Raw genomic sequence first — 12307 nt, forward strand, 5'->3', positions numbered from 1 at the left:
CTCAGGTGCAGTGAGGCTACTTGACAGCTATAGCTCAGCAACGTTACTTTAAAACGAATTCTGTTGCAGGGCCGGCGGAAAGCGTGGGTAGTATGGGTAGTACTACCCACTCGAAAATAACCGAGTGGGTAATTACCCACTCGAAATTTTGAACCATTTCAAAAAATTTAGATGCGCACGCATGTATCTCGCACTACACACATTTGAAACGTGCCCTGCGGAGATTTACCAAGTATCGTACAATATCACTCAGAGACTATTACGTCAGTCTCAACCATGCGTACAAACGAGCCAGTCAACACTGTTTCTAACGATATCAGCAAAATATTCAGCGTAATCTCAAGTCGCATCCAGGTTTCTAGCTCCAAGACTTCAGGTCTAGCCAAGTCTTCAGATCCAAGTATCTTGGCCAGAAAAATCCAGTTTCAAATATCCAGGTCTCCAGAAACAAGTATACCAAAATCTGCCTACAGTTACAAATTACTGCCGTACCAAGTCTTCAGACCCAGGTTCAGGTCTATGTGCCCAAAATCAGGTTAAAAACGAGAGTTTCAGATCCAGTTCCTCAGGCCATGGTCTCCCGATTCAGATATCTAGGTTTACAGATTCAAGTATCCATAACTCTAGATCTAAGTATCCATGGCTACAGCTTCAGGTCCACGTATAAGTGTCCAGTTTGAGATCTTTACATTCAGGTAACCAGGTTAGAATTGACAGATTCAGAACTCTTGATCCAGGTATTCAGATCTTACAATTCATGCATCCAGGTCGGGGACTCCAGATTAGGGTACACAGATCTCCATGATCTCCAGATCCTGGTATCCTGACCAGAGAAATCCAGATTTATCGAAACATTCAGGTTGCTGTGAGCGAATAACCGGTCGAAGGTCATGTCCTCAGATCCAGTTGTCCATTCCATGGTCTCCAGATCTGTATATCTCTTGTCTTCACATCCAGGTGTCCAGGTTATAATCGACAGATTCAGACAGATCCAGATTAAAGTATCCATAACTCTAGATAGCCAGGTCACTAGATTAGTGGTCAGCTCTCAAATGTCCAGATCCATGTGTTCACATTTAGGTTTCCAAGTCAGAGTCTACAGATTCAGGCCAGAACTCTAGATCCAGGTATTCTGATTATGGTGTTCAGGTCTAAGTTTCCATATCAATGATTCAAATACTCAGATACAAGTCGAAATCCAGAGCGAAATAAAGGCCTTCAGATCGAGGCATTCAAGTCCAAGTTCCAACAATAGGTATCCGGGACAGAGTGTTCAATATCAATTATCAGGCCAGGGTCTGGGCACTGGTCTGCAAAATTCAGGATCCTGTGTGAATCCCCAGGTCCAAGTTCAAGTTTCTAGATGCAACTTAATATCCTGGTCTCCTGACGGCGCCGGTGGTTGAGTGGTAAGCGTAACCACCACTCATTCCAGTTGGCCTGGGTTCAATTCCAGTCGAGGTCGTTGAGATTTTTCTGAGCTGATAAAATCTGTGGTCACGTATTCCTTCGGAAGGAAAGTAAAGCCGTTGGTCCCCGGTCCATGAAATTGGTGGATCGATATCTAGTCCAGGTAGTTGGAATCACCTATCTGACGTCGGTAAAGAAGAAGTAGATCCAACTTCTATACTCTTACCAACAAAAAATATCCTCTTCCCGTGATACTTGTGGAGTGCGCAGTAGTATATACGGCCTCTAGCAAAAGCAAGTATCGGACTAACCATTCCTTCCCTTTCCTTCCACGATCTACGTTTGGGCCTGGCCGGCGCCGGTATTGATCAGAAACACTTTAGGATTACCAGGAGTTGCACATTGAAAGATGTTTCGCTAATCCCAAGCATAATTATCTACTGATTCCCTGTGCAACTTCAGCTAGTCCCGATCGATAACGCAGTAGCAGCCAGGGGTGATCGCACAAGCTCAAGCTCAATCCGGGACCCGACGGGTTCCCTTCCACTTTTCTGATAAGGCACATCCAAGTTTTGGTTAATCCACTTGTTCACATCTTTCGAACATCTATTGACAAAAGTATTTTTCCATCTTGCTGGAAATCAGCGAACATGGCTCAGTACATAAAAAGGGAAATAAGCGAGAAGTCAATAACTACCGTGGAGTAACTTCATTGAGTGCTGTCTCGAGGTTGTTCGAGCTTGTGATTATGGATGGAACCTCTTCAGGCTCACTGTAAGCAGTACCTAAGTGACGATCAACACGGCTTCACGTCTGGACGGTCAACTGCGTCTAACCTATTATGTTTAACATCCTTCATAACAGAGAGTATGGAATATCGCGCTCAAACCGACTTCTTCTTCACCGACTTATCTGCCGCTTTTGATAAGCTAAACCACGATATCACAATAGCAAAAATGGGGAGATTTGGAATAAATGGTAGTATTTTGCAATGGTTTCGATCCTACCTCACTGACCGAGAGATAGCGGTTGTCATAGGAGAATATCAGGCCTCTACATCTGGAATACCTCAGGGAAGCCACTTGGGACCGTTGATGTTTCTGATATACCTCAATGATGTACATCTAGTTCTGAAGACTCCACGATTGTCCTTCGCGGATGACCTCAAGATATTCCGCCTAATTCGGTCATTTGATGATTGCAGATTTCTCCAACAGCAGCTTGATGTCTTTGCTGATTGGTGTAACACGAACCGCATGTGCGTGAGCCCGAAGAAGTGTTCGGTAATATCATTTTCACGGGAAAAGGATGCATCTTCAGAATAGCCAAAAATTTTACGGATATCTATTGTCTCAAATCGCTCTACTGTTCTTTATCGCGATCAATTCTAGAATATTGCTTTGCAGTTTCGAGTCCAAACTACAATAATGGCGTTGAGAGAATAGAGTCCGTTCAGCGTCGCTTTTTACGTTTCGCGCTTCGTAGATTGCCGTGGAGAGATCCTGTCCGACTACCTAGCTATGAAAACCGATGTCAGCTGATTCAACTAGAGCCTCTACATGTTCGAAGGAATACCGCAAGAGCTTTGTTCATCGCCGACACTTTGCAAGGTCATATAGATGGCCCAGCTATTTTGGAACAAATCAACATAAACGTCGCACCTCGAGCCCTACGTAACAAGTATGTATGGAGCCATCACTGGTCTGCAACGAATTTTTAACCAGGTAGCTTCAACACTTGACCTTTGTATTCTTTGTTTGTAATTATTGTATGATTATTGGTTTTATGTACGACTTGATTACTAGAAACAAGATTGGTATTTAGGCCAACATCATTGGGGGCTTTGATATGCCTGTTGATGTATTAAACAAAATAAACAAATAAACAAAAGAAGAAACCTATTATTCACGGTCCCAAACACTCATTTGCTGGTGGGTTACCCCTTAGGTTTGGGAACAATTTTTCACTAGTGCTCTATCCTCCATATGCGTGTTCATTACGTCAGTGGCGCCATAATCGCAAATAAAGCCACAGTCCCAACTACAAATATATTTAAAATGACCGTTAAAGCGGGCGAAGCATTGTTTTCGAGTGTTATGTCTGTTAGTCTGTGACTTAACCACAAAGCAAAGAATATTCAAAATAAATCTCTTTCATTTAATCGTATTAGGAAAAATGTTAATTATTTTTCAATCGTTTGTTTACCTTTTATCTGTCAGTGTCAGTCCAATCGAGCACGAGACTGGTCGTTCGAGAAGTGATTTTCTTCTAAGACAAGACTTCGGCTTCTTATTTTTCCTTCGACTTTCTTTTTTCGCACATTTTCACCCAGCCGAAATCTTCCGAACAATATTTTGTATCTTGAATTCATTATATTGATGAAGCGCAACTTTTTTCCATGTTGGTTTAGTGACGATAACATTTTTATTTTTATTTTGTGTGTTTCTTTGGTCACAATAAATCTGTAGTCATTAGGCCAGCTTAATATAAACCCCTATACATTTTGTTATATTTGTAAATATCGTCAGTAAATGTCTAAATGTAAAATAAATGTCATAGCTTCCATGTTTACATGTTTGAAGGATGTTTATTTCATGTTTAGTAGTCCTCGTTTGGTGTCCGTCAGTATCTATTCATTTATTTATTTACCTATTTATTTATTTTTAGGTTTATTTACTCGTTATTTATTTATTTACATGTTATTTATTTGTTCCATATACATATATCTACTCAATTGTTTATATTATGTGTCAGATAATTTATTAACATGTTTTGTTTATTTGATGAAAAGTAAAATTATACACTGTAAAGGTTATGCATGCAACCAATCCAATCTAAAAATTCAGATAAATTTTTTATCGGGGTACAAACCCATACATGTTTGTAAACAACGTTTTCTCCTGCTACGCTGTATACTACAAGAGGTCATCGACCGAGAGTGAGGATAGTTTACGGGGCAAGGAGGAGGATAAAAAGGGCTTCCCGCGTCGAAAACAAGATCAATTAGTGAAATCAGGTCCGAGGAGTGAAGACCCGTGGCAGCGTTGTCCCGTCGTTTATTGGAATAGTGCGTGTCGATAGTTTTTCGTTCGGCAACAAGTGGGATCTGAAAGATCCGAAGCACAATCCGCCAGAATCACTACACGACCGTTAATTTCTGACCGGATCAGACGAATAGTGTAGTGATCAACAAGTCTAGCCCAATCCAGTGAAGGACAATTCTTATGCGCCGCTAGCACGATTTTGGTCGGATGATGTCATCGTAGTGTTAGAAAAGTGCTGTAAAATTGCCGACCAACCTCACTCGATTGTGCCAAATCACTCGCGAAAAGTTTGTGTGCACAGTATACCACTCCCGAATCATCTTTCGGAAACACAGGTCGTCCTCTATCTGGTCGATCCACCGTGCTCGCTGTGCGCCTCGTTTTCTTGTTCCTGTAGGTTCGTCCTCAAGAACCATCTTCACCGGGTCGTCGTCCGACATTCTTACGACGTGTCCAGCCTACCGCAAACGTCCTATTTTTGCGGTATGCTCGATGGATGGTTCTTCCAGCAGCTCATGGTTCATTCGCCTGCGCCACGTTCCGTCTTCCATCTGTACGTCACCATAGATAGTACGCAACACCTTTCGTTCGAAAACTCCAAGGGCGCGTTGGTCTTCCACGAGCATAATTCAGGTCTCGTTACCGTAGAGGACCACCAATCTAATCAGCGTCTTGTAGATAATCAACTTCGTGCGGCGGCGAATTTTGTTGGACCGGAGCGTCCTCCGGAGTCCATTATCATTATCGGCGGTTACCAGGTTCACACTGTCGTCTCTAGAACCTCGTCCTCTAATGTATTTTGTCTTCGAAACGTTAATGGCAAGTCCAATTCTGCCAGCTTCAGCTTTCAGTCTGATGTACGTTTCCGACATCGTCTCAAAGTTCCGTGCCATTGTGTCAATGTCGTCGGCGAAGCTAAGAAGCTGGACGGACTTCCTGAAGATCGTGCCACTCGTGTCTATCTCCGCTATCCCTATTACACCTTCTAACGCAACGTTGATCAGCAGGCACGATAGACCATCATCTTGCCGTAACCCTCTTCGAAATTCAAAGGGACTCGAGAGTGTCCCTGATACTCGAACAACGCACATCACCCGATCCATCGTCGCTTTGACTAATCATGTTAGCTTAACCGGAAAACCATACTCGTGCGTTATCTGCCATAGCTGATCTCGATCGATTGTGTCATACGCCGATTTGAAATCGATGAACAAATGATGTGTGGGCACGTTGTATTCGTGGCACTTCTGCAGAACCTGCCGAATCGCGAATATTTGGTCTGTGGTGGCGCGAAAATCCATGAATCCCGCTTGGTAGTGGCCACGAACTCCCTTACAAATGGTGAATTTGGGAGAGGACCTTGTAGGTGGTGCTAAGTAGTGTGATCGCGCGGTAGTTGCAGCAATCGATTACCGATTACCTAGTGCAGCGCTCTAGCCAGTGTTTCACCATCGTTTTTTAATAGTCCGCTGGGTAGTATATCAACAGCAGCTTTGTTGTTTTTTAGCCGACCGATCTCCTCATTGACTCCCTGGAGATCAGGGGCCGGCAGCCTGTCGTCTTCTGCGCGTGCTCCGTTGCCATACCGCCTTCGTTCTCTGCCACTTCACCGTTGAGGTGCTCGTCGTAATACTGCTTCCACCTCTCAATCACCTCACACTCGTTCGTAGGAAGGTTGCCTTCGTCGACTACGCCTGCGAAAAGTCGGCGAAGGCAACGATCGCTATAGCGAGAGTAATAAAAAAATGTCGGCGGTCCGAGAAGCCGCACGAGACGCCTGCTATCTACTGTTTCGTCATCGATACTCCGATACGAGGTTCCTGTCTAGGATTCAGCGAAGCCCACCAAACGGGGTCGTGAAAAGCTCAACCGGACATTCCGGCCGATGGCCGTACGAGTCGCGAGTGCTTACAGAACAACATCGTTGAAGGCGCGTAATCGCCGGGATGATCCCCTTCTGCATCACTATAGCTGAGGACGTGGAATGCTACCAGCGGAGAAATGCACGTAATGCAACGAGACTGGTCCGAGCGGACTCGTTGGCTAAGTGGCAGCAGGAGTGGGACAACGCGAAGAAAGGAAGGTGGACCCACTGACTGATCCCAAATGAGTCGGCTTGGGTGCATAGAAAGCATGGATAGGTGAGCTTCCATATAACGAAGTGCTTCCGAAAGAACTTGCACATGCTTCGTCACTCCTTTGTCCAGAGTGTGTGAACGTGCAAGAGACACCGGAACACGAGGTCTTGGAATGCCCTAGCTTCAAGGAAGTTCGTAGGGAGTATGCCTGGTGCGACAGTTGACAATATCGTCGATGAAATGTGCTACTAATACGCCACCTCCAGTATATTTTCCGCTGTTACTAGGGCTCCAGTCACAGCAAACCACCTCGTAGCCGGTACCGGACACCTGACTGGAAAGCGTGTCATCGTTCAACCACACTTTGACGAGGACAATAATGTCAAAACTCTTTTCAGAGACTACAAGACGATGTTGTTTGAGTTGATACCACCAACATTTTGGTAGTATAGCGTCAGCTTGTCCTGTCGTTGCTCTAGGCTGGAAATCGAAGAGCTTTGAGGCAAGGAAGAGTACGCAGATGCATTGTACTTGGCTGGGGCAGGTTTGCGGAAGATTTCTTGGCTCAACTGCACCGCGGGACCGGGACGGCTGCTGATCGCTGACAGGAAGGGCTCGACATTGATGGGCGGACTAAGGGCTTCCTCACGACTGGTGGCGAGTGTGCGTCACGGTGACCGAAGAGGTGATATTTCGTGGAATGCAACTGGTATCGTGTGCCTGGTCCTGGTGCTGATGTGAAGTAATAAACGATGAACTGGAATCGGGGAACATTTCAGCGCTTGAATTATTCAAAATGTATGGATATTTGCCGCAGTAGGAAGTTGGGAAGACCCTTTCTGCACTCCCACACACACAGTACCGGGATGACTGGTAAACGTTGGCTGCAGTGGCTGGACTGTGACGGGTGGATCGATCCTGCTTTGGTTGGTCGAAATTGAGTTCTCGAACGAGCACTCCAGTCGGCCAAGTTGACGTTTTGAGTGCAGTGTCCTTTAGTTCGCTCGGGAGCTCGTCTCGGAAAGAAACTAAGTTGAGGTTCGTGAGATCGGTGTGTCGCTTATTCCGAAACATTCTTAGATCATAGCAACAATTTCCGCTATTCGGGTCGAGACGGCTCAGATAGACCCAGAATTGCACCGGTTCATCAGGAACTGTTCTGGTTTCCCGCTGAATGGCTCTAGTACCACAGACAGTGACTGCATTAGCACGAATTTTTGCATAATTCTCCCGACTTCGTTTTGGAGTGGCCTGGAAATCTCTTGACAAGCAACCCCCTTTACGCTATAGAGCCAGAATTAGCCGGAAAGTGACTCTCAATGCGGTTGTAGAGATTTGATATGACAGCGTTTAAATTGTCTACAATCTCGCATAACTTTGCTGTGTCCACGGTGGGAGTAGTGGCATCAGTTTTGTTGAATTGGAAGACTACCCTAATATCCACAGCACGGTTAAAGTACGCAGCCAATGGATCGCTGGTGCGAAAGAGACTAGTGATGTCGGAGTTGATGACCGACATAACCTCACGGGTCGTCTCGGTCTAGCCCGAAAGAGAAAGAGCTAATCATCGGGATGGAGATCATCTCGATCGTCCGCGATCGAATCAGGCAGTCGCTCACAAACCATGGGCGTTATCAGTTGCACAGAGGTTTTTTCTGCCGTTTTTAATGTGTAGTAATTATAATTAGATCTTAATAAATGTTATAATTAGGCAAATAAATGTGTTTAAGTGCAATCCGTTCGGTGCATGTTTTAATCGCCGTGTGGTGAATGTGCCGGAACTCCAGGCAGATTGGTTGTCAAGGGCAGATCTGGTTCACGCATTATCATCCACTAAATCGAAGGAAACTAAAGGTTAGTCGAAAGTCAGCTAGATCCCCAACAGGTTTGCTGCACCCACTCATTGAAACGGCGAGCATAATCGTCACGCAGCCAGTACAAGTTCCTGTTGAAATAGGACAAGAGATCTAATTCGGATCGCTGCATACCAGGTATACAAGTACGGTGGAAACCCGATCCACAATGGCCGCGGCAGGCACTTTTGTCAATCCTATTTACGGTAGAGTCGCATGACTTGCAACTAGAACTTAGTTTCTTTGTACCAACACTAGGTCCGGCTTTTGTGCGCCAAATCGCAATATGGGAAATGCTTTCCGCTACCTGCGTGTAGATGGCGAAACGAGCGCGTGAATGTTTCGTCGGGTATTAAGGCTAGTTTACAGTTCGGGAAATGGATCACGGGATTTCGCACGGGATTTGGGTCGGGATTTGATCAGGGAAAATTTCCCGCCGAGATCTCTCCAAACTGTCAAACCAAAAACGCTGCTGCTTCTTAAAAATACAAACAGTATCCAACTTGCAGCAAATTGCAAACCTTCCAAAAATACTATTTTCCCCGTCGGAAACAATTTGTGTTGAATTGTTCCCGGCCGGATTTTTGTGTGGAGAGTTTTAAAATCCCGTGATGTTTCCCGTGGTTGAGTTTACACTTCAGGAAAACTGTCATTTTTGTGTAGACTCATTTCCCGTCACGGGATTTGAAATCCCGAGCTCCATTTAAAATACACAGGGACCCAAATCCCGTGACACGTTTTCCGAACTGTAAACTAGCCTTTACACACAGTTCCGGTGATGTGAACAATCTCGCGAATTGAATAGAAATTTAACAGGAAATCTTCGGTTTCTCGCGATAATTTCGACAAGTTACATAACACCGTGCGAGCAACTATTTTAAATTCTAACGGCTTGAAAGCACATTGACAGCCCCGTTCCTGTGTTGGTTCTTTGCAGTGTTGTGTGAAATATCCCAAATTTGCCGACATCTCTAATGGAAAGGTTTGGGTTACGTTTGAAAGTGCTGGCCACTCTACCGACTATTGTAGAATTATGATTTCGATCCTGATATTTTCAGAACACTTCAATAACGTTTATTCTTGTCTAGGGGTGTTCATGTTTTTGAAATGCATCATTAAAAAAACAGCCCAAATTTTTTTAAATCCTTCACAAGAAAATATTGAGCCTCAGTGCAGCCTTAGCATGCGCTTTTAGTAGTTTCCGGGTTCTGTATGTCCGCTTAAATCCCGGAATTTACTCGCGAATACCAAAATAACCTCACATTGAGGCTACAAGGTGTTGTGGCTTCGAACGTCTGTCAGCTGTCGTATCAATCGATAGCAATCACACTGGTGTGGTCGATTGAAACCATATTAAATCGAATGTTTAATAATGAGCTTCATCATTTCCACCTCAAAGATCTAATGCATTACCGTAACAATCCTGTTTTCAGGCGAACCACTAACAGTAGGAATGGACTTAACAATAGCTAGTTTCGATGCAATTTCAGAAGTCAATATGGTAAGATTCAAAGCCTTGTGGTTTGGCACTAATTCACGCTCACCTTACCACGATACGTTTCATTTCATTCGCAGGACTACACGATAACAATGTACCTTAATCAGTACTGGAAGGACGAACGGTTAGCATTCAACGCCTACTCGATCTGGGGTGGAACCGGGGGGTCAACCGGTGGGCAGCAGTACGACCAGAACGGTGACATCATGATTGAGGACGACGGTGCGAATGACGTTATCACACTGTCCGGGGACTTTGCCGAGAAGATCTGGGTACCGGATACGTTTTTCGCCAACGATAAGAACAGCTTCCTGCACGATGTGACCGAGCGGAACAAACTGGTACGGCTGGCGGGGGACGGTGCCGTCACGTACGGGATGCGGTTCACCACAACGCTGGCGTGCATGATGGACCTGCACTACTATCCGCTCGATTCCCAGAACTGCACGGTGGAAATTGAGAGCTGTAAGTTTATTGACGGGGTATTTGCGGGTTTGAATGGGGCGTTGTTTTGAATAGTCGGTTTGTGGAATGGGGTGGTAATGCTATTGAGTGATTTAGTGGTTTTGGTGGCGTATTTCACCATCGCCATCGATTTCGGTGAATTCAACTTTCGTGTTTTCGGTACCAGAAGCAGAATTGTGGCCGAACTAAATCCTAATATTAAATCACAAACATGTCAAAAGAATTATTCACTATTTAAGGACATTATACATGCGAGCCACAACATAGCTCCTAAGCCGCACACACTCGTCTCCCTGCCTAACCATGTATCTGACATGAGCAAATATAAAATACGTTTTTCAATACACTAACCTTGCCGGTGTACCACGAAATTGCTACTTGAGGAAGTTAAAACATTTTCCTATACAATCAACCTGAGTTTTTGACGGAATTCCATCTGTAGCTCTTATTTTGTGCGAAAATATCACCCCTCTTCACTTGGGGTTTCTTTTCGAAACACTCTTATTTTTCTTTTTCTCATTTTCAGAACACCTTTTCAAATGCACTTTAATCACACACCACTGAAAAAACACCCGCGAAACTTTAATCGTTTACTAACTAAACTTCAAATGGTCTGCCAATGTGCAGATGACCGAAGGAAAATGTTCAAAAACTCTTATTTGTGCGTTTGAATTTTCACTTCGAATTTCATTTTTTCTCAATGTAAACAAGCGCGTCGGTGCCTAGCAACAAGCGTGCGTTCCTGGCTTCCACATATCTTCACCTTACAACTAATACAACCGTTCACGAACACAAACAAAATTTACAGCTAATTTTGAATGACACAGAAAAGCGATGAGCACTTTGTTTTGTCAAAACATTACACTCTACTGCGAAAATAAGTAATATTTTGGTATTTTTGTTACCCTCACGAGTTACAAAAGCGACAAAAACATGGATCTGTTCTTTTTTCCTGTTAGTGGAACCTTGCTACTATTCAGGTTACTTTTTGTGGCATAAATACCGATCCCTACTGTGTTTTGCATTATTTAACTAAACCATTTCCTGTTATTATTTTCCCCAGACGGCTACACCGTATCGGACGTGGTGATGTACTGGCGCTCGACACCGATTCGCGGCGTGGAGGAAGCCGAACTGCCACAGTTCACCATAATAGGTTACGAAACTAACGATAGAAAAGTAAGTATCGCAGTAATTCAGTAGTAATTCAGAGGCAAGCCAAATAAAACCTACGCTCGATTGCAGGAAAAATTAGCCACCGGTGTGTACCAGCGACTGTCGTTGTCCTTCAAATTGCAGCGCAATATAGGTTACTTCGTGTTCCAAACGTACCTGCCCAGCATCCTGATCGTGATGCTTTCCTGGGTGTCGTTTTGGATTAACCACGAGGCTACCTCGGCTAGGGTAGCGTTGGGCATCACGACTGTGCTTACGATGACCACCATCAGTACCGGAGTGCGGAGTTCACTGCCCCGGATCAGTTACGTCAAAGCCATCGACATCTATCTGGTGATGTGCTTCGTGTTTGTGTTCGCGGCACTGCTGGAGTATGCCGCCGTCAACTATACGTACTGGGGAGCGCGAGCTAAAAAGAAAAGTAAAAAGAATAAAGAGGCGGAGAAGAAAGTTTCCCGTACGTTGAACGGTTCTTTCGGTAGTCGGCATTGAAATAGGATATTTATTTTTTGTAAATTTTACAGGGAAACAGGAAAACAGTGGTGGTTGCTCTTCCGAAGATATTATAGAACTGCAGGATGTTCGAATGAGTCCGATAGCATCGCTCAGAAATCGACACTATTCTAATACGACCTCCTCGACCGGAGGAGATACCGTAGATCTAGCCAAATTTCCACCTAGTTTTCGAATTGCACGACCTTACGGAGCCAGTACCCGCTCCAGTGGACTACGGTACCGAGGCAATAGAGGTAAGGTATTCATTTAGCTTTCGTTCATAATATT

At 44.5% G+C, this 12307-nt stretch overlaps 2 protein-coding genes across 3 annotated transcripts in view; one reads left to right on the forward strand and one right to left on the reverse strand.

Moving 5' to 3' along the window:
- Positions 1-12307, reverse strand: part of LOC131683272 (gamma-aminobutyric acid receptor subunit alpha-6) — a 221155-nt gene that overhangs the window by 140932 nt on the left and 67916 nt on the right. The window lies entirely within an intron of this gene.
- The window catches only part of LOC131683300 (gamma-aminobutyric acid receptor subunit beta-like), a 77762-nt gene that overhangs the window by 62838 nt on the left and 2617 nt on the right, over positions 1-12307 (forward strand). For both annotated transcript variants that reach the window (XM_058965152.1, XM_058965142.1), the window contains exons 4-8: positions 9819-9886; positions 9961-10348; positions 11412-11527; positions 11594-11981; positions 12049-12273. In XM_058965152.1, coding sequence (XP_058821135.1) covers positions 9819-9886; positions 9961-10348; positions 11412-11527; positions 11594-11981; positions 12049-12273 — 1185 coding nt within the window. The remainder of the gene's footprint in view (positions 1-9818; positions 9887-9960; positions 10349-11411; positions 11528-11593; positions 11982-12048; positions 12274-12307) is intronic.

The sequence above is a fragment of the Topomyia yanbarensis genome, chromosome 1 (genome assembly GCF_030247195.1).
Source record: "Topomyia yanbarensis strain Yona2022 chromosome 1, ASM3024719v1, whole genome shotgun sequence".
Taxonomy (NCBI): domain Eukaryota; kingdom Metazoa; phylum Arthropoda; class Insecta; order Diptera; family Culicidae; genus Topomyia; species Topomyia yanbarensis.